Source organism: Mus caroli, unplaced genomic scaffold (assembly GCF_978045245.1).
Source record: "Mus caroli unplaced genomic scaffold, Mus_caroli_1 scaffold_4, whole genome shotgun sequence".
NCBI lineage: Eukaryota > Metazoa > Chordata > Mammalia > Rodentia > Muridae > Mus > Mus caroli.
This window is the reverse complement of record NW_028227259.1, coordinates 125877901-125905800: the sequence shown is the minus strand read 5'-3', so window position 1 is coordinate 125905800 and position 27900 is coordinate 125877901. Positions and strand designations below refer to the sequence as shown.

Here is a 27900-nt window from a genome sequence, read left to right as displayed (position 1 = left end):
TTTGACCTTTTAAAATAACATTTTATTTACACATCTTGATTTTTGTTTTCCTGGAACATTTTTAAAAGACCTTCAAGTAGTTTGGAAACCTCTGCCTGTCGGCTGCTTCTGCTGGCCACAGCCTTCCCAGGCATTTCTCCCAACCTGTGTGGTAGAGCGCTACTCTCCTCTGGGAGGCAGGGCTGCTGGGTGGGTTGTAATGAAAAGGGGAGCCAGCTCTGGAAACTACTTCGGATTCTCTTAATTAGCATGCTACCACCCACCCCAGCTTCTGCAAGGTCAGATGTGCAAGACAAGCGGGGCTGAGCCGGCGAGACTGTAACAGTGTAAAACGCGTTCTAGATAAAATAGAAGCTCTGGAAGAGGCGGCTCTGCCCCAGCCCCAACCCCAGCCCCAGCCGCCTGTGTAGCTCGGGCTGGAGGATCTGCAGTGCTGGCCTGCCCTGAGGAAGAGCCGGCTACAGAGTTCTGAGTCTGAGCGCACTCACTCTGCAGACACAGGTGGGATTTTGGGAAATATTACAGCACATTCCACCGAACTGGACGGTGATCAGCAACACAGGCAACGTGGTGACATGTCAGACATTCCGGTCAAAGGACGAGGTCCAGTCAGTCGGAAAAAAAAAAAAGTCCCTAAAGTGTGACATTTTAAACCTTTGGCTGATGATAAAGCAAAAAATTAAACTGTACTTACTACACACTGCTGTCAACTGCCCAGGCTCTTTTAGAAGCTAAATCCCAACATGGTGTCCCCTCAATTCTGTTCAATTAATCTGTTACAAGTTACCTGATGTTCCTGGCTCTAAAGAGAGGCACATAGCCCCTCTGTTGGTCACATTAAGTATTGTATGGCTGTTTGGAAGAGGCTCTGCTGAAGCTGGTTTCTGGAGTGAGAAGCAGCCTTTGAAACGATCATAAAAGAGTAACTGAAATCTGCCCAAGCTCCCTCTAGCTGCGACCTGAACATGCAGCCCTGCCTGTAAACAGTCAGTATCCACTGACCCCAGCAACACATATCAGCTTGTCAGAGGCCTCTCGATGGCTTGCTAGGCTTGCCCTTTGACTCCTGCTGGATGGAGGACACTCTCAGTTACCTGAGCTGAGAAGGAGCCAGGAAGGCTTTTCTTATTGACAGGCACATTTCGGATGGAGTCATCAGAAATAGAGAGCTGTCACTGTCTTTCCTAAACTGGGTATACTCCATTTGCCCCAAGCCAGGCTGCTGAGGACAAGCCTGTACTTGGTTTACAACCTAGCCCTTTCTCTATGACATGCAAGCAGCTCTCTCTTCTACTCTGCAGGAGAAGGGAGGGAGGGATGGCAGGAAAGATCCTCTGCAGTGGGCAGTGAGCAGCGGGCTCCTCTCCTGAAGGCAGCTGGGCCTCTGGGAGGCACTGTGCTTTTAGTGCTAGGTAATGCTGGAATTCCTTTAGTGCTAGGAAGGTTACGTCATGTCATAGATTTACCCTGGAACCCAACTGCAAGTGCGCCAACTAAATAAATACAATGGAAAACCGCACAAGCCGGGGGGCTACCCAGCTGGAAGGCAGAATGGCCATGAGGTGACTCACCCTTGGGAAGTGCTGCCAACATTTCCCCCTCTTTTAGTCTCCTCACACTACACGCAACAAATGAAGGAGCCACACGACCGCAGTTCGTCCTCAGACGTACTTATTAGGGCCCACACTTCCGCTCAGCAAAGGTCCCAGCAGACCCTGTGGTGCCCAGGAAGTCTCAGGGACAAGTCTCTGATGGTCACTTGCCCCTCTTGCTGCGGCCCTTTCTGGACTGCAGCTTCCCACCGGCCCCGGAAGAGGGTGGGTTGGGCGCTGAGGCCATGGCGATGTTGATCTGGCCTTCCTGGATCTCCTGCCTCGTCTCCGCAGGCAGGTGGCTGATCTGCTGCTGTGTCTCCAGGTAGAACATGACATCGCGCAGCTGCTCCTGAATCTCGGTGATCTGCAGGTCTTTCTGGGCACAGGTCTCCTTCAGCAGCTTCTCCTCCTCCTTGAGCTGGTTTTGCAGCACCAGCTGGTTGGCTCGAAGACACTTGTTCAGCTCCTGCTCCTCCTGCAGCTCTGTGCTGAGCTTGGCCACTCTGGTGTTCAGCTGGGTACACCTGGAGCAAAACAGAGGGAGACAGAACTGGCTCCACCTGCTCTCTGTCCTTTTCTGCTCAGGGACCTCAGAAGTCAGCAGTCACACCCCTCCTCCCCACTGCAGCAGCAGCCAGTGTTCCTGCCACACTGCTCATGCGTTTTGCTCCATGCTCAGCATCACTAGCCATTAGGTCCTGTCCCAGGGGGAGTCTGTGACACCAGCTTAGACAAAATGGTTTTCCTAACTTGCTCTCAGCCAAGATGGCTCAGAAGCTGAAGGCAGAAATGGAAGGTACGTAACCATGGACTGCAGGGAGGTTGGTGTTCCACCTGGCACCCACCTCAAGTGGAACAGCAATCGGACCTGCTTTGGTTTCCACATTTATTCGTGTGTATGTATATGCGTGTGCCAAGGCACATGTGTGGAAGTCAGTTCTTTCAACACGTGAGTTTTGGGATCCCACACAGATTATCAAGCTGGGTAGCTGAGCCATCTTGCTCACCCCTAACAACATGAATGAGAAGTCACTGTTATTTTGATCCAACTATAAGCAGACCCCCAGAAACCTGTATGATGCCCATGCTGAAAGTGAGGGTGTTCCCCAGGAAGCAGAGGTGCTTCTGCAGAAGAACCCGTGGGCATTGGTGGCTGCTAAGGACCGAGGGATACTTACTTCCTCTCCACAGACTGCTTCTCCTTCAGGAGGTCGCTGAGCCTGAGCTCCAGGCTGTCACACTTCTCGATGGTCTCTTTAAATTTGGTCTTCATGTTGTTAATCTGAAAGTGCAAATGGAGGTCAGGCAGACTCATACAGTTCTTGGGACACCCCTATCACTGTCTCTATAACCAGGACAAACCAAACTTAGAAAGTCGAGCTGAGTCACTTAAATGGCATTATGACAACAAGAAAAATCATGAGAAATTGAGAGAACAATTTTTTTTTTAAGGATAAATAAGGACCAGGAGCTGGTGTGTAGCCAGGGAAACAGCTGATGGACAACTGAGAACTAGTGAGGAGCTGGAGTGGAGCCTCCCACCTGCAGTCCCAGTGAGAGGAGGGACTACGTTATTAGACGGATCATTTAGAAAATGAAGACTTCATTTACTACTGTGAGAAATGTTACTAGACACACACACAAGCCCTGTGTGCACATGTTCCAATCCTCTTCTCTGCAGCGCCCAAGGTTCCTTGAACATGCTACAAAGTAGAAAATGGAGCATGCAGAGCTCAGGCCTCCTGCACAGGCTTCTGCAAATCACATCACACTCTATGTGCTGAAGTCGAAACCCAAACCACCAACAACAGGGGAGATGGGTGCAGGGGAGATGGTTCATTGTTTAAGAGCATTGTCTCCCCTTGTAGGGGGGACCTTGGTTTAGGTCCTAGTACCCACTGTAGCTCACAGTCACTTGTAACTCCAATTCCAGGGGAACTAATGTCCTCTTCTGGCTTCAAAAGGCACTGCACATACAGACATATAGTCAAACACTTATATACATAAAATATAATCTTCAAATTATAAAATAAAATAACAGACTATGACACTTCAAACTCCTGAGATTAAACAATCCTCTTGCCTCTACCTCCGGAGTATATAGAACTACAGGCATAGGCCACCATGTATGTCACATTTAAGGTAATTAGTTAAAATCTGGTAACTGCAGCTCTGAACCAGTAATTCTCCAGGGAGACCACAGAAGTCCCACCATTCCTGCCTGATTTATTTCCCTCAGTTTACAAAGCTACAGAAGCTCACCTGCCTCCCACAGCCCTGTTCCCAAGCCGACGTGCCAGCGGCTGACCCATGTTACAAAACCTTCACACAGACGTCTATGGAGTTTGGGTTGTGCTGGGAGGCAGCAGAGGCTGGGCGGTCACTGAGTACCACCTACGCATTTTTACCTTCTTATTGGGATTGTACCAAGTGCTAGTTCTGACAGGTGAGAGACATTTTATCTTTTTTGTTTGTTTGTTTGTTTTTCGAGACAGGGCTTCTCTGTATAGCCCTGGCTGTCCTGGAACTCACTTTGTAGACTAGGTTGGCCTCGAACTCAGAAATCCGCCTGCCTCTGCCTCCCGAGTGCTGGGATTAAAGGCGTGCGCCACCACGCCCGGCCGAGACACTATATCATTAGATCCCAACCATCAAGACCCTATAAGTCGATCCTTTTAGAGAAAGCAATTCTCCATCATCAGGCATCAAAGGGAAAGATCCTCACATCCCTTTCCCTGCCATTTTGCCCTCTCCACCTGCCTTGCTATAGCATTTCCGTCTCCAAGTCATTTACCTCCTCTGCCGTGTCCTTCTCTATGCGCACGATTTTGTTCTCCCAGTATATCCGCTGCGATTCCAGCTGGCTTGTCAGCAGGTACGAGTACTAGAAACAGAACAGTGGGCGATGAGAGCCATCACCAACTATGACACCCAGCAACGCTGACCTCTGACAGCTTCTAGAACTCCTTCCTTCCACAGCGGGTAGTGCTCACATACCCACCATAAAACCTCATGAAATTAGAGAGCAAACACCTGTGGGGCTGGGATGGGCGTGCCTTAAATCTCAACACTCCAGGTCAGCCTGGCTCATCTAACTAGTTCCAAGCCAGCCAGGAGAAGACAGAATGAATATGAGAGAAAGAATAAGGACATAAGGACATGGCCTTGCCCTGCTGTCTCACACTTGAGGCATTGGCAATTTTCCAACCTTATCAACTGGGGACTTCAGGCTTGCACTACCATGTCAGGCTCACCAGAAAGTATCTTATACTTGGGTTCAACTAGAGTCAACAGGCACTGGGTCAGAGGTACAGAGTGGAATTTGCAATTCAGCTGGGAAAAATGTAAAAATGCAATGTATTTTTGCCTTTAAAATGCTCTGTATGTATCCTTATTATTATTATGTTAATTATATGTATGGGGGCACATGCCCATGAATGCAGGCGACCACAGCAGTTAGCGTGCCTGACTCCTATGGAGCTGAAGTTACAGAAGTTCTAAGCCATCTGATGTGGGTGCTGGGTATGGAACTCGGGTCCTCAGAGAAGAGCAATATGTGCCCCCACTGAGTCATCTCTCCAGCCCATATATTCTACCCACATGTGTACATGGGGGAAGGCAGAGTCAGCCTTAGATGTCATTCCTCAGGTACTGTTCCACTTTAGTTTTGAGACAGGGTCTCTCTCTGGCCTAGAACTCACCGAGTAGATTAGGTTGCCAGCCAGTGGGTCCCAGGGATCTATCCATCCCATCTCTTCAGTGCTGGGGTTACACACATGTACCACTACTTCTTTTTTCTCAGGTCCTCATGCTGGCATGGCAAACAACTGACTGACTGAGCTATCTTTCTAACACGGTTTTTGATTTTGATACAGGGTCTCTTATGGCTCAGACTGGTCTCAAATGTCAAGATGGACCTGAGCTCCGGATCATCATACCTCTACCTCTTTAGTGTGAAGGCATGCTTACACAAAATTTTTCTGGTCCAAACAATTTTAAGAATGGAGGCTTTGAATCTATGTAAAATTCAGGGCTACAGGTATAGTTTAGTGGTAAAGTGTGAGCTTAGCATACATGAGACTCTTGGTTCCACATTCAGCACCCCTCCCCACAGAGGAAAGTCTAACCAATCCCTATCCAGCACACTGGGGAAATGTCCCCACTGCACTCCCACTGGAACTACAGTAGCACTATTTGAAGGTTTACTTCCCAACCACCCTGCCTAGACTGTGAAATCTGGAAATGAGGGCTACATTTGGTCTCTGGATCTCCACTGTTACATGATGGCATGAACCCACAGTACTGTGTGACCAAAGGTAGGGAAGTATTGCAATAGGGCTGCTAGGACTTCTGGGAGTAGATGAGATTCAGAGGCTGTTGACAGACATGAGACTTGAACAGACATCACCTACCTGCACTTGGAGAAAGCAGGACCAGACACAGGGCCTCTTCAACTCAAAGGACAACAAAGATGCTAGGTGTTGACACAACAAGATGGGGCTATGGGTGTGAAGACTTGTGGGCAAGGTCAGCTGTGGTGGGGTATCCACATGTTTTTAATCCTAGCATGTGGGAAGCGTGCATACTTCTTGAGTTCAAGGCCAGTGAGTTCCTGAACAATCCTTAGTCAAAATTCATATGGAAGAGATACTTATTCTTTTCTGTCAATATAGTAATTTATTAAGAATACAAGCTATACTGAAGGCCACTTTCTGAATCTATTAGAGCTATAGCATCTACAAATGAAGAGCTGGAGAGATGGCTCAGTGGGAAAACACACACAGGCTGCTCTTTTAGAGAACCCAGGTTCTGTCCCCAGCACACAGATGTGGCTCACAACTGTCTTTAACTCCAGTTCCAGGGGGTCTGAGGCCCACTTCTGGCTTCCTCAGGTGCCAAGCATGTACATGGTGCAGACACACATGCAGACAAACTCATATACATTACATGGAAAAAAAAAAAACCTCAAAGAGTTTACAAATGAACTAATTTCCAAAGTCCACTCCTGAAAACCAGGAGTTTTGGGTTCGTTTTCCTGGTTAGACTTTTCTTTTTAAATTTACATAAAACAGGACTCATTCTGAAACTTCCCCTTCATTAACAGAATTTTGTGTGGGCATGCTAGCTCACTCCTGTTGTCCCATCACCAGGGAAGTGGAGACAGGAGGATCATGAGTTTGAGATCAATCTGGAACTACTTGATAAACCAAAATCCACAAAAGACAACAAAGCATCACCAAGCAAACAAGTGGCAGCACAGGACTGCCCTGCACACATGGCTTCTCAGAGGGAAAACCCCAGTGTGCTAAGCGTGTTGGTCCTTCACATGTATAAAACCAAAATGCCTTTAAGTAACTGAGCCCCAATTCACAAAGCACGTACGATAAACACACAGCTATACATGAATGACCAGGGAAGAAGGTGCTGCTGGGGTCCACTCTGACCCAGTCTGTTCCATTTCCAGCTTCTGTGTAGCCTCCTACAGCAACATGATGCCTTTGGCTTTATTGCTGCTGAACTGCCTTAACTAACGAACCTGAACCTAAGACAACCAGGAACATCACAGTGAAAAGTAGTAAGGTTTAGGGAAGCTTAGACTTTCTTTTTTTTTTTTTTAAACATTTATTTATTTATTATATGTAAGTACACTGTAGCTGTCTTCAGACACTCCAGAAGAGGGTGCCAGATCTCGTTATGGATGGTTGTGAGCCACCATGTGGTTGCTGGGATTTGAACTCTGGACCTTCGGAAGAGCAGTCGGGTGCTCTTACCCACTGAGCCATCTCACCAGCCCCAGCTTAGACTTTCAAAAAGGAAGCATTTTAGAAATTCTTCCCAGCAATGACATGGGGCAGATGACAACATGAAAAGGTCAAAGCATCTTTCTCCAGAAAATGGAAACACGCACGCAGCAATAGTGGTTGACAAGTGACAGCCAAGAGCATCTCACCTCTAACTGTAAGGCATCTATCTTCTCTTCCTGACAGGTGTCGCCCTCACACTCGTACTGAACAATCTTTCCATCCGTCTTGCTTGCAACCAGTCGATGGACATAGTTATCTAAACAAAGGAGAAGTTAGTGCTTTTTCAAAACAGGGTTTCTCTGTGTAACCAGGCTGTCCTGGAACTTGCTCTGTAGACAAAGATGGCCTGGAACTCATAGAGATCCGTCCTCCTGCCTCTGCCTCCTGAGTATTGGGATTAAAGGCTTGAGCCACCACCACCCAGCCAGTTCTCCATGCTTTTAACTATGACACATTTTGGTCATTTTTAGAAATATAAATGCACCGATGTATGATTTTTTTTTTTGAAACTGGTCAATCATTTGCCCATCAGCGAGTGAGAGAGGGCAAGAACAAACATCTAAACTGTCTCTATAATTCTTGATTCAGGTCATCCTGAGGCAGAGGCATGGCACCCTTTGAGTTTGCCACACCACCAGTGAAAGGTTTCCACAGGAAAGAATCTAAATCAGGAAACAGCTGCGCACGTACCTCCAGCATAGTCCCAGACTCGATGGTTGGTGAGCTGCATGGCGTATGTGTGCTGGGTCTCCTCAAAGTGCTTGTAAGCATGCCGACTCACGTACCGCCCACAGCCTATGTGGCCGCATATTAAACAAATCCAGAGGTTCTGCAAGGGGGAAGACCTCAACTGGAGACTGGGGAGGGAGGCACATGACCTGGCCCATATGACTTGGAAAGAAGACTTGGGGACTTCTTCCACAGACTTCCGAATAATACAGTTCTAAGACCCAACCTTCCAGGTCAACCTTCAACATTATTGGTCAACCATTTCCCTTTTCTGGCTTTTGCGGAGTCCTAAGTACAGATTCACAAGTGACTAATTGGTGAGCATCTCAGTCTTTTAAAAGAATAAATAGCAAATAAAAGCATGAACAATCTGTGTACTCACACACCCGACTACAGACAAAAAAGAATTCATCTCACAAAGAATCTAAGCTGTACTGGGCAGAAAAGAATCCCACATCCCAGTTACTTACTTCCTGGACACCACACTCAAAACATTTGTTTTCTTCCACTGGCTCTGGCGTTTGACAGTATCGGCACACAGGACACCTATCCAGGACAGGAAGATGAAGATGGAGTTATACAGGGGTTGAAAGCTGGACTCTGAACCTCCCTTCTTTATGCTTACTCTTTGGCTTTATTTTCTCTCAAATTTATTTACATGATGGAGGCAGGATTTCATAGTCCTAGCTGCCCTGAACTCACTATGTCAAGCTCACTGAGAACCAGGTGCTAAGACTCAAGATGTGAACTACCACACACAACCAATAATTTTTATTGCTTTTTTTGAGACAAGGTTTCACTATACAACCTTGACTGACCTGGAACTTGCTATGTAGACTAGGCTGGCCTACAACTCAGAGATCTGCCTGCCTCTGCATACCTGTTCTGAGCCAAATTTTTTTTTTTTGTTTGTTTGGTTTTTTGAGACAGAGTTTCTCTGTGTAGCCCTGGCTGTCCTGGAATTCACTCTGTAGACCAGGCTGGCCTCAAATTCAGAAATCCGCCTGCCTCTGCCTCCCAAGTGCTGGGATTAAAGGGGTGCGCCACCACTGCTCAGCTCTGAGCCAAATTTTTTAAAAAGGCTTATAGTCATGTGTATGTGTGTGCCTACCAAGGCCAGAAGAAAGTGTTAGATCCTCTGGAGCTGGAGTTCTAAGTGCCTGTTACTAGCCCGATGTGGGTCCTGGGAACCTACCCTGGGTCTTCTGCAAGAGCAGCCAGTGCACTTAATTGCTGAGCTGCTCTCCTCTCCAGACACACACAGGAAACGCTGCCCCTCAGAGCAGATGACCTTCATCTCCTGATCTTCCTGCCTCCACCTCCCAAGTGTTAGCATTACAGGTGTGACAGCATGCCCACTGGGGTAACCCTTTCCACGACAATCAAATAATGAACTAATATTCATTGGTCATTAACACATTTTGTTGGATGGGTCAACGTGTCAGGAAGTGGGATACAGTTGTAAGTGACCGAAGTGCCACCAAGTGAGGAAGTTCAAGGTGTATCAAGCACCCATTCCATCTTTGCTCGGTCATGAAGAGCAAGGAGAAGGCAAGAGTAGGCAGAGGCAAGAAGGAAGCTCCAATGCCCCTGCCTCTCCTTAGTCCTGAAGAAGCTGGCAGGTGCAGAGGGGCATGTGTGTAGGGGGCACTCAGAGGAGACGTGAAGGACACCAGAAGCTCAAGGATAGCTTTGCTTGCATGAGTGCCACATCAGCTGGATTTACGTGGTGAGGGCTTGCTTTCCATCCTAGAGTTATGATTTATAATACCTGTCCACATGTGTGTGCTTGAGTATATTCTATACAACATGTGAAACAGTACCTGTAGAAGCCAGAAGAGACCTTCAGCTTCCTGGTTGTGAAGTAACAACCAGCTGTGAGCTGTTCAGCCTGGGTGCTGGGAACCAAACCTGTGACTCTGCAAGAGCAGGAAATGCTCTACCTGCTGAGCACCTCCCTGGTCCCCTAGTTTGCTTTTGAAACGGGTCTCATGTAGACGAGGCTAGCCTCAAGCTTTCTATGTAGCCAAGGATGACCTTGAATTTCGGGTCCTCAAGCATCCAACTCCCTAAAACATGTCTGTTTTAGGCAGTGCTAGGAATTCCACCCAGGGTATCCTTTTTGGGGCTAGCCTCACTTCTATGCTAGGCAAGAATTCACCAACAGAACTTTATCTCTGACCTGAGACCTTGTTTCCATTAAAACAACAGACAGACAGGGACTGAGAGTTTAGGGGTAGAACTGTACTTAGCAAGGAGAGAGGGAGAGGGAGAGAGAGACAGAGGAATGACTATAGGGAGGAGGAAACTGGGAAGTAGAGCTAGAAATGGCTGTTGGAGGAGGCAGAACAGCTGCACAGAATATTCCAAACCAAGATTTGTAGCACAATGAATACATATCGACACTTCACACCATCTATGAGGACATCAAGGGAACCAAATGACTGAAGTTCCTTCCAAAATCCAGGTGGGATTAAAGGCTTGGATGGCCACCACACTTGGACATGACCTTCCTCTTTTTGTGGAGTGGAATCACTCTGTAGCCCAGGCTGCCTTTAAACTCCTAATCTTCCAATCTTTAGCTCAAAGTATAGAATTATAGGTATGGCCACTCACCTGGCTTTTGAATCAAGCTATTTAATCTGTGAGTCATCTTGCCAACTCTTAAGTTTAACAGTTTCTTCTATTTTTACTTTTTTGTTGTTGTTGTTGTTGGTTTTTTTTTTTTTTAAAGATTTATTTATTGATTATATGTAAGTACACTGTAGCTGTCTTCAGACAGTCCAGAAGAGGGAGTCAGATCTCGTTACGGATGGTTGTAAGCCACCATGTGGTTGCTGGGATTTGAACTCCGGACCTTCGGAAGAGCAGTCGGGTGCTCTTACCCACTGAGCCATCTCACCAGCCCTTTTTTTTTGTTTTTTTGAGACAGGATTTCTCTGTGTAGCCCTGGCTGTCCTTGAACTCAGAAATCCACCTGCCTCTGCCTCTGCCTCCCAAGTGCTGGAATTAAAGGCATGCGCCACTACTGCCTGGCTATTTTTACTCACTTTTTGGTTTTTCAGGACAAGATTTCTCTGCAGAACCCTGGCTGCCTTGGGCTCTACTTATTCTGTACACAAAGCTGGCCTCAAACTCAGAGATCCACCTGCCTCTCCCTTCTGAATGCTGGGATTAAAGGCATGTACCACCTTTGCTCAGCTCATTTGTGTGTCTCTGTGTGTGTGTGTGTGTGTGTGTGTGTGTGTGCGCGCGCGCGCGCGCGCGCGCGCGCGAGCATGTGCACACACACATGTATGCAGGTGCCTACAGAGGCCAGAAAAGGGTTTTTAAAAGGTCTTGGTATTTGAGGTCCAATTTTGAATGGCAGAGATAGAGCAGTGGTTAAGAACCCTTACTGCCTTTGCAGAAAGAGGAACCAGGTTCCATTCCCAGCACCCACACAGCAGCTCACAGACACCCACTAACTCCATTTCCAGGGAATGTGATGCCCTCTGGCATTCTGGGGCACCTGCATGCATGTGCTGCACATAAACTCATGCACACACACATACACAGATATACAAATAAGAAAAATTATACAAATGACAATTTCCACAAGACCTGAGAGAAGGGGAGAAGAGACACTGAGGTCTCTTCACTTCTGAGATCCCAGCTTTGCAGAGCCAAAGACTAGCAGTGTTTGTTGACGGGTATTTCGGATTACGAGGTGGGGGTGGGGGCAGCCCCTTCACTCACGTGGTGTCATCCCACCGCTGTAGACACTGACTGTGGAAGCTGTGGTTGCAGAGGGTGGTGAGGATGCCATTCACAGACTCGTCCATCCGCTCCAGACACACAGTGCACTTGGGCAGCTCTGTCAGGTCCATCACGGGGAGGCTGGCGCCCTACAGGAAACATCTGGTTAAGGCCCACAGGTCACCCTCTGCCATCTTCTTCAAACAAGACACTTGTTGGCTTTTCTTGTTCACTTTTGGAGACAGAGTCCCCCTGTAGGCCAGGCTCACCTGGAACTCTTAGCAAACCTGAATCAGCTTTGCAAGGACTCAGAGAGCAAGCCGCATCTGCTGCCTTTCTTTACTTTATTTATTTATTTTTTTTTAAAGATTTATTTATTTATTATATGTAAGTACACTGTAGCTGTCCTCAGACACTCCAGAAGAGAGTGCCAGATCTCGTTACGGATGGTTGTGAGCCACCATGTGGTTGCTGGGATTTGAACTCTGGACCTCTGGAAGAGCTGTCGGGTGCTCTTACCCACTGAGCCATCTCACCAGCCCCCTTTCTTTACTTTATAAAGAGATTTAACAAAGTTTTCATTTTTAAAATTTTTTTTAAAAGATTTATTTTATGTGAGTACACTGTCACTGTCTTCAAACACACCAGAAGAGGTATCAGACTCCATTACAGATGGTTGTGAGCCACCTTGTGGTGAATTAAACTCAGGACCCCTAGAAGAGCAGTCAGTGGGCCATTTCTCCACCTCCAATTTTTTTAATTTTTTTTTTTTGTTGTTGTTGTTTTTTTGAGACAGAGTTTCTCTGTATAGCCCTGGCTGTCCTGGAACTCACTCTGTAGACCAGGCTGGCCTCGAACTCAGAAATCCACCTGCCTCTGCCTCCCGAGTGCTGGGATTAAAGGCGTGCGCCACCACAACCGGCTTTAAATTTTTATATGTATTGGTGTTTTGCCAGCATTAATGTCTGGGTACTAAACATATGTGCAGTGCTCATGAGGGCCAGAAGAGGGCAACAAATACTCTGGAATTGAAGTTAACAAGATGGTGGTGAGCTATCTTGTGGGTGCTGGGAACTGAACTCAAATCTTCCATAAGAGCAGCCAGAGCTCTTAACTGTTATCCATCTCTCCAGCCCCCAATCCCCACCTGCCCTCATTCCCCTTTTTAAATCTTGCTTTTTTGTTTCTTTTGGATGTGTAGCTTAACTCAGGTATGCCTCAAACTTGTGCAGTAGTTGAAGGCCTTGATGTTCTAAAATTCTTCCCATTACCTTTTTAATTTTAAAACCTGTACTTGTATATGTCTGTGTCTGAGTGTGTGTGTGTGTGCGCGTGTGTGCACATGTGCATAGTCCAGGTGCATGCATGAGCCGGTGAGTATCAGAAGGTGACACTGGATCCTCTGGAACTTGAGTCACAGGGCAATGTGAGCTGCCATATAGGGAGCTGAAAACCTGAACCTGTGTCCTCCACAAGAGCAGGAAGCAGCTTAAGTGCTAAGCCATCTCTTCAGCCTCTGGACTCTACCTCCTGAATGCTCAAATTCCAGGCCTACATCACTACGGCCAGCTTCTGGGTCTAATTTAGGGTCTATTTTAAATTTTTTTAAATTAAATTTTTATGGGCTGGGGAGTTGTGGCACATGCCTTTAATCTCAGCAGAGGGAGGCAGAAGCAGGCTGATCTCTATGAGTTTGAGACCAGCCTGGTCTACAGAGGGAGTTCGGGGACAGCCAGGGATACACAGAGAAACCCTGTCTTGAAAACACCAAAATAGCTAATTAAAAAATAAGTTACATTATATTTAGAATATATGTGTGCATATGTGTGTGTGTGTACACCTATTACACACATGTGGAAGCCCAAGAACAACGTTCACAAGTTAGTTCTCTCCTTTACCCACGTGGGTTCCCTGCACTGAACTCAGTTCACAGGCTCTGTGGCAGGAAATACCTTTTATCTGCTGAGTGTGAAACCCTGACAGTTCTGGAACTCTATTTGTAGAGGAGATATTGGACTCACACTCACAGAGATCTACCTTCCTCTGTCTCAAATACTAGGATTAAAATCGTGAGAAAGCCTGGCTATTAAGATCTCCTTGAAAAGGAAGAGAATCTTACAGCATCATGGAAGCTCTCTGGCCTCCAGAGCCAAGTCTGCTATTTACTATAAATGGCCTAGTGAGCCAGTAGTACAGGCCAGGCTCCGAGGGAGCTGCCCTGCTGCAGATGAGAGCCAGAGCATGTAGTCAGCAAGACTGAACCTTAGCACTCAGGAGACAGAGACAGGAGGATCTTTATGAGTTTGAGGCCATCCTACTCTACATAGTGAGTTCTAGGACAGCCTGCCTTATACAAACAAAACAAAAATCTAAGCGTGGTAGCACAGGCCTTTAATACTAGTACCAGGGAGGCAGAGGCAGATGAATTTCTGTGAGTTCAAGGTTAGCATGGTCTACACAGCAAGATTCAGGACAGCCAGGGCTACACAGAAACCCTAAAACAAAAAGCTAGGATGGAGACTGGGGTTAATAGTTTGAACAAATATGCTTCTTTCTGCTCCAAACTGTACTCCATCGTTCTGGGATAGGTTTTAAACAGGGCAGAAATCTTTTCTTTACTTTGATTTGGGGACAGGATCTTATTATATAGCTTAGGTTGGCCTCCAACTCAATAGTCTCTTACCTCTGTTTCCTGAGTGCTAGGGTCACATGCATGTGCTACCACACCTGTTTTCTACATCTTAAAGAGGAGATATAATGGGCAGGAGAGATGGCTGAGTAGTTAAGAGCACTGACTGCTCTTTCAGAGGACCTGATTCAATTTCCAGCAACCACATGATGGCTCACAACCATCTGTAATGAGATCTGACGCCTTCTTCTGGAGTGTCTGAAGATAGCTACAATGTACTCATATATATAAAATAAATAATAAATAAATCTTTAAAAACTGAGATATAAAATTTTTTAGTATGTTTGTTTTTTAAGAAGGGCCTTGCAATGTTAGCTTTGACCTTGCCAAACCACCTGTGAATTCATGCCCCTCCCTATTCAGTGCTAAGACTCTCCATTTTAAACTGGGTGGATTTTAGTATGTCCAGGCCAACTACTCCATTCATCCTACATCCGGCACCACCATCCGTCAACAAACCATTAGCCCAGAAGAACCTCTACATCTATTTGCTGGCCCCTCCCACTCCCCTTTTCTCCCAGACCCCAGAGCCTATCTTGTTTCTACTCTCAGTCTCTACAGGAAGGCCTATTCCTGATGTTTGGCAAGCATCTTAACATTCAATTCTGTACAGATCAACATTTCATCACATGTAAGAAGACTTCACACTTACATCTTCAGATTTCAGCACTTCAGCCCTTTCCACATAGACCAGCTGGCAGACGTCATCTTCGATTGAGTTGAACTGGCGGCCATTGCACGCCATGTAGAAACTGTCCGCATCAGCCTGTGCATACCATAGGGAGAGGGGAAAATAAAGGCTGGTCATGGAAGATGCACTCTCCATTCCCACATCCCCACACATTTGCAATCAGAGGAGAAGGCAAAAGGCAGTGCCATGTGCTGAGCAGAGAACATTCAACCTGCCATCTGTCTACAAGTTTCTGGACAGTTCTTTCCCCAGTAGTCATTATTTTTGTGGCACTTGGAAGAAGACACATACTTCTTAAAATTCTGGAACTAAATTGTAACTGTCACACAAAAATTGGAAAAAATGGGGGCGGGGGTGCAGAGGCTAAGGGTGAAGAGATGGCTCAGAGGTTAAGAGCATTGACTGCTCTTCCAGAGGTCCTGAGTTCAATTCCCAGAAACCACATGGTGGCTCAGAACCATCTGAAATGGGGTCTGATGCCCTCTTCTGGTGTGCCTACAACTACAATGTACTCACATACATATAATAAATAAATAAAGACATACAAGCATACATACATACATGATGCCCTTAAAGAACCATCATTCATTTGAGGAAAAGAAAAAAGAAAAAAAGAAAGTTGGGCATCCTTCTACAGGCCTTTAATCTCAGCACTTGGGAGGCAGAGGCAGGCGGATCTCTGAGTTCAAGATCATCCTGTTGTACAGAGTGAGTTCCAAGACATCCAGGGAACACAGAGAAACCCTGTCTCAGAAAAACCAAACCAAACTTATCATCTTGTTAAAGAATAAGGAACAGTACGTATGAAAAGCCAGCTCGTCTTCAGTTGACTGAGGAAGCACTCCACACCAATCACCTGTCAGGATGCCTCGGCAGATCAAGGTGTCCTACACTGGGGCTTTTAAGAGCACTGCCTGCTCTCCCTAAGATCCAGGGCTCAGCTCCGCATGTGGCAGTTCACAACCCAGACTAACCAGCCTTCAACACTGAGCTGCTCTTTCATGGTGGACATAAATTGGAATAGACATGGAGAAGGTAACGGTAAACCAACACTGGATCAGGCTTAGTGTAAAGCAACAAGACGACTCCAGTGTTAAACTCAGTTTGTCCCAGCAGGGGCATCAGACTAAACAAAGGAAGGCCGCCTGCTTCAGCACTACTCATGCTGATGAGCTGCTTAGGGGATGGGGACAGCTTCCTCAAAAACAAAACTGTTTTCTCTTCCATCAAGGCTGTTCCACCAAAGCATCCTACCTGCCTCTCCTTCTCAGGCCCTCAATCTCAAAGCCACAGTACAACAGTTTCTGATTCCATTCCAGTCATGTAAGCTCATAGATTTACATTTATTTTTATGTGTAAGGGTGTTTTGCCTGTACGTGTGTGTACCGCATGCATGCAGTGCCTGAGGAGGCCAGAAGAGGGCGTCTGATCCCCATCAAGTGTGGTTACAGTTATGACTGCCAATTGGTTGGTCAGAGACTGTACTAAGATCCCCTCCAAGAGCAGCCAGCACTCTTGATTGCTGAGCCATCTCTCCAGACCTGCACTTTGGATTTTTGCTTATTTATGCTTTCTTCACATAAGCCTACTGGTTAAACTCAGCCCCAAGAAGGGCGGTCAATCCTGATGTAGTTTGACTGAAGGGGCAGTGAATTTTAAGTTCACGTATGTAGAGCTGGCTGTGGGACAATGAAGAGGCCTCCCCATCCTCCAGTGTCCCCAGAGACATTACTGGATGAAGAGAAAAATCTCACAGGCTGAGGTGCTTACTAAGGAAGGAGCCAGGCTGGGCTCAACTTCTACAGCACAAGACACTGACTAAGGCTGCTGAACAAACAGAGGCCTCCTTGGATCATGAGATGTGTTAAGCGCTCACCAAATAACAGGACTCATCACAGAAAGGACAGGTAGGAGACTAAACCCAACCTACACTGTGCACATTATATTTGTGAGGGAACTGTTCATCTGTATCAAAGACATGTACTTTTGAGGCTGGTTTTAAGTCAGCCTGGTCTACAGAGTGAATTCTAAAATAGCCAGGGATAGACAGAGAAACTGTCTGGAGAAAGAAAGAAAGAAAGAAAGAAAGAGGAGAGGAGGGGAGGGATAGGGAAAGGAGGGAGGGGGAGGGAGGGGAGGGGAAGTAGAGGGGAAGAAGGGAGGGGAGGCAGAGGGGAAAGGAAGGGAAGGGAGGGGAGAGGAAGGGGGAGGAAGGGAAGGGTCGAGTCTGAGGGGCAGGGGCTGGAGACATGGTTCAGTGTAAAGAGCACTTGCTCTGTCAGAGGACCCAGGTTTGATTCCCAGCACCTGCATGGTGCTCACAACCATCCTTAACTTCAGTGGTTGGGGTCAGATGCACTCTTCGGAGCTCCAAGAACACGCACACATTACAGTATATGACGTACCCACAGGCAAAACACTCATACACAGAAAAGTAAACACTGCTTTAGGGCAGTTTTAATGACCTCAGGAGACCTTGTCCTGAGAGACTAAATGCTAGAATTATAAACAACCAGAAATTTAAAGAATGCCAACTTCAGGTTTTGTTTAATTTGTTGTTCAACTCTGAGAGGAACAACCCATTATGATCAGAGCTTCCTCTGCCAGACTTGTCACAGATAGCTGCAGAGCTGAGTGTGTTTTTACTGTTTGTTTCTTTGTTTCAAGACAGGGTTTCTCTGTGTAGCCCTGGCTGTCCTGGAACTCAAGAAATCCGCCTGCCTCTGCCTCCCAAGTGCTGGGATGAAAGGTGTGTACCAGCACTGGCCAGCTGGGCTCTCCATGCTTTTATGTTTAAGAGGACCAGAATCCCAGGCAGTCCTGCATAAGCACACGAGGGAGGCCCCTACCGTGACCCAGCCATTTTGGTTTTCATGTTCTGATGATGACTTACAAATTCCTTCCTCAAAGACTAGATTTCCTCAAGGTCATATTATCAATCTATGACTTTTCCCAAACCTCCAAAGAAAGCTGAGAGGGCAGGGGCCAGCAAGATGATGCAAAAAGTAAAGGCACTTGCCACCAAGCCTGACAGCCCTGGTTTTGTAGTGAGAATTTTGGTTTTTCAAAAAACCCAGTTATGTTCTGTGAATGATTTTGTTGTAATCCCAGGTGTGGGATATGGGGCTGCTTCAGACTGCCCACAGCCGTTAACTCCGAATGTTTCCTGTGCTAGGAGGGGCTTGATTTTTGCCAGCTGAAGACAGTTTACATTTGGGACTCTGGAGAGGGTGTAAATGGGAAAGACTCAGGAAGGCCTGTGGTGGCTGCCGCCCCGCCTGCTGCAGGGCTTGTTACTGCTGGATTGCTGGCTGGAGATATTCTGACCACAAAGACTGGACTTGGCCCAGGGAACTCTTGTCAGCAGGAAGTAGGCTCCTTAGGTCTACACCCGCTTTCCCCTCTAACCTTTCTCTACTACATAGTATTGGAAGGAAGGGGCGGTGTTGGAAGGGATTGGGGTGGAAGGGACTGCTACCAACACACAAGAAAGTAAACGCAGGCAGTTAGGGCCAACAGCGATTACAGGACACTAACAAGACTTCTGAGTTCTCAGGGAAAGACAGGAGAACACCGAAAGCTGCCTTTATATGGACTCAGGCTACAATCTTCACAGGATGCTTCTGACCTAACTTTGGGAAGTGACTAGCTGGGTCCTATGTGTATACCTGTTCTGTGGGTCCCTTCAACACAGTTCTGAGTATAAGAGTGCACTGCTGTCGTCGAGTGGTGGTGGCACACGCCTTTAATCTTAGCACTTGGGAGGCAGATGCAGATGGATCTCTGTGAGTTCGGGGCCAGCCTGGTCTACACAGTAAATTCCAGGACAGCCAGGACTGTTACATAGAGAAACCCTGTCTTGAAAAACCCAAACCAAAAGGAAAGAGTACTAAGTCGTCCATTTGACTTTACAAAGCACCCTACCACTAGCAATATTAAAAATGTGTTTTGAGAGCTGGACAGATGGCTCAGTGGTTAATAGCACTGGCTGCTCTTTCAAAAGACCCAGTTGTAGTTCAACAACACATGGCTCACAGCAACAACACATGGCTCCAGACAAATGCGGCACCCTTTCCTGACCTCCATGGACACTACACACAAATGGCGCACAGACATACATGCAAGTGCATGGAAAATTAAAATGTTTTTGTGTTTTGAGAGCCCCAGCTGTCCTGTCCCTAAGCAGATCAGGCTAGCCTCAGACTCAACAAGAGATATCTCTCTGCCTTTGCTTCCTTCCTGAGTACTAGGATTAAAGGCATGTGTCACCATGCCCCATAAAATAAGTCCTAAAAAATTAAAAACACAAAAGCCAAGGTGTTCAACTCTGCTGTAGACCCAGATTCAGAAGTTGACACTCAGGTCAGAAATAGACCTCACCCCTGACTGACAGGACGTCTCCTGAGGTGGTGCTCCAGAGACATGGGCCAGCAGCTCCCTAAGTGGTCAGACTCGGTGATTCCAGTTAGTGCCAAGAACAGCGAGAACATCAAAGGCCCCGTGACACTAGCTTGGTCCTCACAGTCCTGCCTGCAGCCAGACTCTTGGCTGGTGTCCCCTGGAGGCAGGAGGGTTCTGAGTCTTTGTTTCAAAGGTGAGGAAATTGGCGGCCGAGAGGTTAGTGATTAGTCACACCGCTAGACATTAATCACCAAGATGGAGAAGGCCATTTCTCAGAGCTAGAACTGGGACACAGGAGTGGTGAGGGGACAGCCATTGTTTTTAAGTCACTAGTAACAGCAATACTTTATAGTGTCTACACTATACCAGGGATTAACAAGTACCATGAAGGATAAGGCACAGAACTAAATTATAAACTGTCTAAGAACATAATAAGCCCAAATTTGGCATTCAAGTCCATGCCTATAATCCCAGGTCAGACGGCTGAGATGAGGACTATGTCTGAGAGTTCAAGGCTAGCCTGGGATAAATAAGGAAATCCACAGTATAAAACACAGATGAGAACTTGTCAGAAAGAAAAGAAAGTATCTTTAAATATTACATATGGAGATGTGGGATGGGAGTACATATCTTTAAGCCAAACACTTTGGAGGCAGAGCCGAGCAGATCTCTGTGCCTGAGGCCAGCCTGGCAGAAGTGGCTAATTCCAATCCAGCCAGAAATACTTAGTAAATCACTGCCGTGAAAAAAAAGATTACGTGGGATGGCTCAGCAAGTGAAGGCGTCCACTACCAAGCCTCACAGGCTGAGACTCACATGGTAGAAAAAGCAAATCAACTCCTGAAAGTTGTCTTCTGATCTACACGTGAGCACAACATACATACGCATACAAAATGAATAAGTGGTGTGTAACTTGTAAAAGTTGTATGCAGGGGCCAGTGAGATGGCTTGGTGGGTAAAGTCACTTGCCCCAAGCCTAATATCGTGAACCCAATCCCTGTAGCTTACATGGAGAAGAGCGAGAACTCCTGCAAGCTGCCCTCCCTGACCACACACATAACACACACATATCACTGAACACCCACCACCGCCGTCCACCCTGCATTCCTGGACAAGGAAGTCTGTGTCACGAGTTCCCTTCACCCACAAACCTTAGGAACCCATTAGAGTGGCAAGAACAAATGATCTGTCAAAACACCAATTTGTCAACTAGCAGGATGGGACACTTGATCTGGAGGAAACCATTGACCACGGAGCTGAGAGAAGTTAGTTTTCCACAAATTGTAGTCATGGTAGTCCTAGAACTCATTCTGTAGACCAGTGTACCCTCAAACTCAGAAACTGCCTGTCTCTGCCTCTGTAGTGGTGGGATTAAAGGCTTGTGCCGCCATCACCACCTGGCTAACATGGTCAAAGTTCAATGGACAAATATCACAGGATATAAAAACATAGAAAAAAAAGCTTGAGTAAATCCAAAGCTGGGACAGTCCCTCGGGGACATGAGTAAAACTCACCTCATGCTATGTTTCTATATAAACACACATGCTCTTAAGAACCAACATGCTTACAGCAGTACAAGGAAGGGAGGAAATGACACAGCCTTCCTAATTCAAAACTGTACAAGCCATTTCAGGTCTAAGAACACCTCTGTTCTTTCAGGGCATCTGTTGGTGTCTGTATTGTCAATCATTCTTAACACTTCAATATTCCACCAATCAACACCAACGTTTAAAAAAAAAAAGCAAAAACTGAAGCCAGCTATGGTAGCACACTCCTTTGATCCGAATGCCATCTCTGTGAGTTAGAGGCTAGCCTGGTCTACAGAGTTAGTTCAGGGACACCTAGGGCCTCATTGAGAAACCCTGTCTTGGAATTTAAAAAAAAAAAAAAACACACAAAAACAAAAACAAAAAAACAGGAAAACGCCGGGCGTGGTGGCGCACGCCTTTAATCCCAGCACTTGGGAGGCAGAGGCAGGCGGATTTCTGAGTTCGAGGCCAGCCTGGTCTACAAAGTGAGTTCCAGGACAGCCAGGGCTATACAGAGAAACCCTGTCTCGAAAAACAAAAAACAAAAAACAAAAAACAAAAAAAAAAAAAAAAAAAACAGGAAAAAAAACAAAAACAAAAACCAGAAGAAGGAAAAATCTGGGACAGGGTGAGATAGGTAGTACAGTGCTGTTGCAGAGGACTAGGGTTTAGTTTCCAGCGTCCATGTGGGGGGCAGTCTGGAACTGCAGCTCCAGGGGGTGGGATACGCTCTTCTGACCTCCATGGGCACTCCAAAGAGCATCTTGCAAACAGAATCAAAGAACTGGGGACAATGACACAAGTGCTTGGGCTTCTGTGTCCACTGGATAAGTACACATGAGCTGGAGATCACACCCAGTGTGATGCATAAGTCAGGTGTGGTGGTGCCCGTCTGTCATCACGCTATGTGGGTGGGAGACAGAGGCATGAGAACACAAGTTCAGTGCACATCTGAGCTACAGAGTGAGACCAAGGGCCACCTGGGCAACTCAGCTAGACCATCTCAAAATGTAACAACGTAAAAAAGGGGTCGGGGGGGTGTCGGCAATGGAGGAGCATGTGTGAGGTGCTGGGACCAATCTTCAAAACCAAAAAAATAATCGTTAAAAAAATGCTTTTTAAGTTATGGGAATGCAGGCTAGTGGAACAATGGGTAATGCCTCTAATATAGATCAGAAGATTCCAGGTTCAACTCATGGCTGATTTGGTCATTTAGGGTTTTTTTGTTTTTGTTTTTATTGGGTATGGTAGTTCTAAAACTTGAGAGACAAAGGGAGACATATCTGTGAATTCCATGTCAGCCTGGTCTTCAAAGCAAGTACCAGGCTAGTCAGAGCTAGACAGTGAGAACTTATTGAAAAGAAAAGAAAAGAGGGGCTGGTGAGATGGCTCAGTGGGTAAGAGCACCCGACTGCTCTTCTGAAGGTCCAAAGTTCAAATCCCAGCAACCACATGGTGGCTCACAACCATCTATAATGAGATCTGACTCCCTCTTCTGGAGTGTCTGAAGATAGCTACAGTGTACTTATATATAATAAAAATAAATAAATCTTAAAAAAAAAAAAAAGAAAAGAAAAGAGAAGAAAAGAAAAAAAAAGAACTGGAGAGATGGCTCAGCAGTTAAAGAGCACTGGCTGCTCTTCCAGAGGTCCTGAGATCAATTCCCATCAACCACGTGGTGACTTACAACCATCTGTAATGGGATCTGATGCCCTCTTCAGGTGTGTCTTAAGACAGTCACAGTGTGCTCATTCATATATATATACACACACACACATACATACACATACATAAATGTATATTATATATAAAAAAAAGGCCAACGTAATTGTATTTCTAATAGCCTTGGGGCTACAACCTCACCAACCACACCCTAGGAGTCATATCTGAATTTGAGGCATAAAACCCACAAAACTGGCATCGCAGTTTCTATAGCCCGTCTGCAGCAGAGAGGTGTCTAGCATCTTAACTTTTACCTGCGCACTGAACTTGATCAGCACCATGTACTGATTCGGAGTAGAGTCCCTGATGATTTTCATTTGTTCAATTACATCATTGAATGGGGCAACAAACTTCATAAGGTCATGACTGGTCATGGTGGCAGGGACGGTGAGGACACACAGCATGGCACTGCGCCGCACATCTTCTTTTAGAGAGGTCATCTTACTAAGAGGAAGACAATGAGACCGTCTTGAAAAGTCTGGAGAACAACAACCAAATGACTCTTTTGTCTGAGAAAATGTGAAAAATAAAATGGCTAGTATTTTACAAATCAACTCAAATATTTAACTGGTGAGTTTGCTTGAAACATACACCATCGGTACCTGGGTCCTTTTCCACGTGTCTGCGGTGCACTTTACGGCAAGCCCTAACCAGAGTTTTTAATCTTTAAAAAAGGTATTGGATTAGTTCCTTGAGAATTTCACACAATGTATTTTGGTTGTTTTCACCTCACACAGCACCTCTCCAGAATTATTAATCTTGATTTAAACAGTTATTAATTTAGACTACTACACTCAGTGTTTTATTCTTTTCAAAAGATATTTATTTTTATGGGTATGAGTGTTTGCCTACACATATGTCTGTGCACCACATGCAGGCCTGGTGCTTAGAAGAAAAGGCATGGACCCCTGGAACTAGAGTTAAAGATGGTTGTGAGCCACCTTGTGGGTGCTGGAAACTGAACCCAGGTCCTCTGCAAATGCAGCCAGTGCTCTTAACCTCTGAGCCATGTCTCCAGTCCCATGTTTAACTGAGGCACAGTGCAACTGTGACATTTGTCTTAGGAGCTCCAGAAGAAGAGTGAGCACAAGTCTATGCAACAATTCTAACCTCCGACAATGGGACTGAGATTAGAAAAAATACTGTTGGTCTGAACAGCTTCGAAGGAGGGAGAGAAACCTTCTACAGTGCAATTTGCTTTTGATATGCTGAAAACAGACGTCATGGCTGGGATCCAAAATGGCTACCCGATGACTGGCTGCTTCCCAGCTTCCCTGGAGGGACATGGCAGGCAAGTTAGGGCAAAGACAGTTGTTGAGACATCAACAAATTATTGTATTGAGAGCTGAAGACCCAGCTGGTGGGTTATCTAAGTGCCTCCTTTTCTTGGGCTTCCAGAAGAAAGTTTTTTCTTTCGTTCTTTCTTTTTTTTTTGGTTTTTCGAGACAGGGTTTCTCTGTGTAGCCCTGGCTGTCCTGGAACTCACTTTGTAGACCAGGTTGGCCTGGAACTCAGAAATTTGCCTGCCTCTGCCTCCCAAGTGCTGGGATTAAAGGCATGCGCCACCACACTCGGCTGCTTTTTCTTTTTTAAACAGGGGAAAAAAATTGTAAAAGCCAGGCCTAATGGTGCACACCTTACCTTTACAGACCTTGTCTCAAACAAACAAACAAAAAACCCAACAAAAACCCTAAAACAAAATAAAGAAGTCACGAAAACAGGCATGTCAATTACTATCACCTGGCTCCTGCGGTTTGGTACAGACATAAGCATGAGGTGCTTTGACTCCTTTTGTTTTCAATCCCCTAATCAATACCCATGCCTAACGGTTAATAGATTATTTCCCAAGCATTTCTGACGTGCATCTACATGTTTGTTTTTGAGTAAGGAGAGCTTTGGCCCAATCTACACTGTCAAACATACAACACTCAGAACTCTGTAGTCCACAGTACCTAAGGGCAGTAAGTTTGTTGTCAAAGCTTTAGCCTTTGACCTCCTTTCGGGCACAGAGTTTTCTCCCTACTCAAAGCAAAAATCAGAGCAGTCTGAAGGAAGCGAGCTGGGCTTACTTTGTCTTGTACAGGTGCATAATGCCGTGGACTATTTCAACAGAAGGGTTGCCACTGAAGAAGGAAATCTGGTCTGGGAGCTGTTTGGATGGAGACTCTGGGGCTGTGTTCACAGACTCACTCTGCTCTCTACTTCTCTGTGCAGAGACAGGGGCTGCTGAAGGCTTCTTTTCTTCCACTGTGTCTCTCACTTCATCTTACAAAGTGAAAATTAGCAGATCACAAACAGCTGGAAATAAGCCTAAGGAGCCTAAGAAAGTTAGAATTTCAAGTGCAAGGGGAACTGTGACAGAGAAACTACAACATTGCATTCCTGCTGGTTATGATGGCTCACGCCTGTAATCCCAGCACCAGGAAGCTGAAGCAGGAAAGCTGCAGATGTAAGAGACCCTGTCACAAAACCCAACAAACCATACTGTTGAACTGTTCGGTTTGGGAGTCTCTCAAGAACATGTACAGCTCTCTCTGCGTAAAAACATCTCCTCATACCCTTGTAAAAATCTCTTAACAACGGGGGTGGGGGGGGTAGGAGGGCAATATTTGGAATGTAAATAAATAAAATTTAATAATAATAATAATAAAAAATCCCTTAACACTCTCAAAACCCAACAGAAGCTCCTCCCACATCCCAACACAAGCAGGCAACATTCACCCTGGCTCCTCAGTGACAGTCAGGGCTCTCTGAAAACTGAACCTTCCAGTTCTGACCACACCTATGCTATAGATGCAGAAAGCATCCACTTCCTCAGCTGTGTAGGCCAGTAGGGCAGGGATGGGGCAGCAGCAGGCTTCCCCAGGAACTGCTCCACTGGAGCAGAGTTAGTAGTTATGAGCACTCCCACCAGAGGGGAGAGCCCACTTTGTGACAGCCAATCTAGTTTCTCCTGTATTATTCTCTTAAAACAGGGTCTTGGGGTATGTTTCCAAACTTCAGGGTTTAAATAACCCTTTCAAAAAAGACAATGAAATATGCTTCACAAATCACATAAAGAACACAAATGCTGGGGGGGAAAAAGCATGCTGGAACTACACCTCAGTTGGGAGAGCGCTAGCCTTACATGTATGAAGCCCTGGGTCTGTGCCCAGCAGGACGCAAACTGGACGTACGGGTGCATACACATGATCCCACCACTCAGGAGGTGAACGTAGCAAGATTACAACTTCAAGGCCATACTCATTAACAAATACACCCAGCCCCAGCGGCTCATCAACCGCAAAAAGCAAAAAACAAAAAACAAAACCAGCCAGGGCGCAGAGTACTCCAACACAGCCAGGCTTCCTGTGGGCATACCTGCGCTGGCCTTCATGGTCTCAATTATCACATCCGTCATTTCCCGACGGCCAAGGTGCTGGTGGATGATGGCTGCTTTCTCCCCGGCTGACTTCCCTTCTAGACAGGCGACAGCAGAAGCCAATGTCTTCTTTTTGATCTCCTCATCGGACATCTCTCCAGCTGGAGAACACATGAAAGATTAATACCGAATGACAGAACAAATTCCTCTCACTTCTTGGCACTATTCAATCAATAGCTTTCCTGCTCCTCTATGGCGCGTCCCCCGGGATGAGGCCCTTTTCCAGTGTCTGCCTCTGTCCCTCTACTTATTCATGAATAAGCAGCATTTCAGAAAGCCGGAGATGTGACCGAAATTCCTTAACATCAGTTCTGAGGCAGGCACCAGGCCTGCCCAGTATGGCACTCAACCCACACAACCCAGCACACAGTAGGAGCTTCTCAGCACCTGACCCACACATCTAAGCACACAGTAGGAGCTCTCCCCCTAGGCTTTGCTGAATAAATGTCTCCAGGACTGGGCCTGGATGAAGTTACCTGTTTGTGCCTAGTGCCAACTTAACTGACTTTCAGATCTAGGGGTCACTTTGAGCTCTGGAAAGTCGCTTGTAACCTTGAAATAAATCAAGCCACTGGAGTCTCAAAGAACAAGAAAGACCACAACTCACTCTTCTACTGCAGCTCCAAAGAATGGACCCACCACAGAGTGTCCAGGATGCCATCCTTCCGAGAACGAGCGCCAGCCCAGCTCTCCAAACTAAGTGTCCGTTTCTCTTTTCCATCAACTTGGGACATTTAGTCCGTATGGCACATATCAGACCAAGTCTGATTCAGACATGACAAAACTCTTGACAGATACCAAGCAATCGCCCTCCCACACACACCGTTTTCTCGTCTGTCTGTTGAGACAGGTTTCCCCCGTAACCCTGCCTGGTTTCTGGTTGTCTGTCCTCCTGCCTCCAACTTCAGGAGCCTCAATGCTATCAGGTAAGGTTGTGACGATCACGGGAAGAATCGAAGCTGCATGGCCCACTAAGGAAGTCTGTGGCCGGTGGTGAAGACGTCAGCCTCTCGGTCCCCGGCTGGGTTAAAACTCGCGTTTCCAGCACTCACACCTAACTTTGGGCAAATCGTTTCCCCACCGGCCTGTCTGATTGCCAGCTTGGGAAAAGCGCACAGCATCCCCCCCGCGCCCCGGGCCGCGCTTTCTCGCAGCGAGGGCGACGTCGAGCAGAGGCGCCCGGCAAGTCCGGGGGCCGGTGGAGCGAGGGCTGCCGACCCTCCGGCCCGGCGCGAGGTCGCCGACTCACCGGCGGCGCTGAAGCCGAAGTCGGCGGGGACCGGCGAGTGACCCGCGAGCTCCAGTCGGATGACCACCAGTGACACACTCATAGGACAGGCGCTGCTCGGCGTGGGCCCCGGTGGGCTAACGGAAGGCTGCGGCCCGAGCCCAGAGGCCGAGCGGCCCGCGGTCGGCAGCGCCGCCACCGCCTCAGAAGCCGCGGCCGCCGCCTCAGCAGCGGCAGCCCCCGTCGCGCGCAGCCTGCCGAGCCACAACAACCTCCGCTTCCGCCTGTCGGCCGCCGTCTCTGACCCGCGGGGTCGCGCACGCGCACGCGCACGCGCGAAGGGGCGAGACCCA

At 46.9% G+C, this 27900-nt stretch overlaps 1 protein-coding gene across 1 annotated transcript; it reads right to left on the bottom strand.

Annotated features, from left to right (window-relative positions):
- Positions 1-27847, bottom strand: Brap (BRCA1 associated protein). The gene is made up of 12 exons (XM_021162535.3): positions 27569-27847; positions 26259-26420; positions 24968-25163; positions 23153-23342; positions 15208-15321; positions 11867-12015; positions 8599-8674; positions 8090-8228; positions 7546-7655; positions 4390-4479; positions 2774-2877; positions 1-2119 (listed from the first exon to the last, which is right to left on the bottom strand). Exons 1-12 carry the CDS (start codon positions 27648-27650, stop codon positions 1756-1758), a joined length of 1776 nt encoding a protein of 591 aa, XP_021018194.1. The 5' UTR covers positions 27651-27847; the 3' UTR covers positions 1-1755.
- Between the last annotated feature and the right edge of the window lie 53 nt (positions 27848-27900).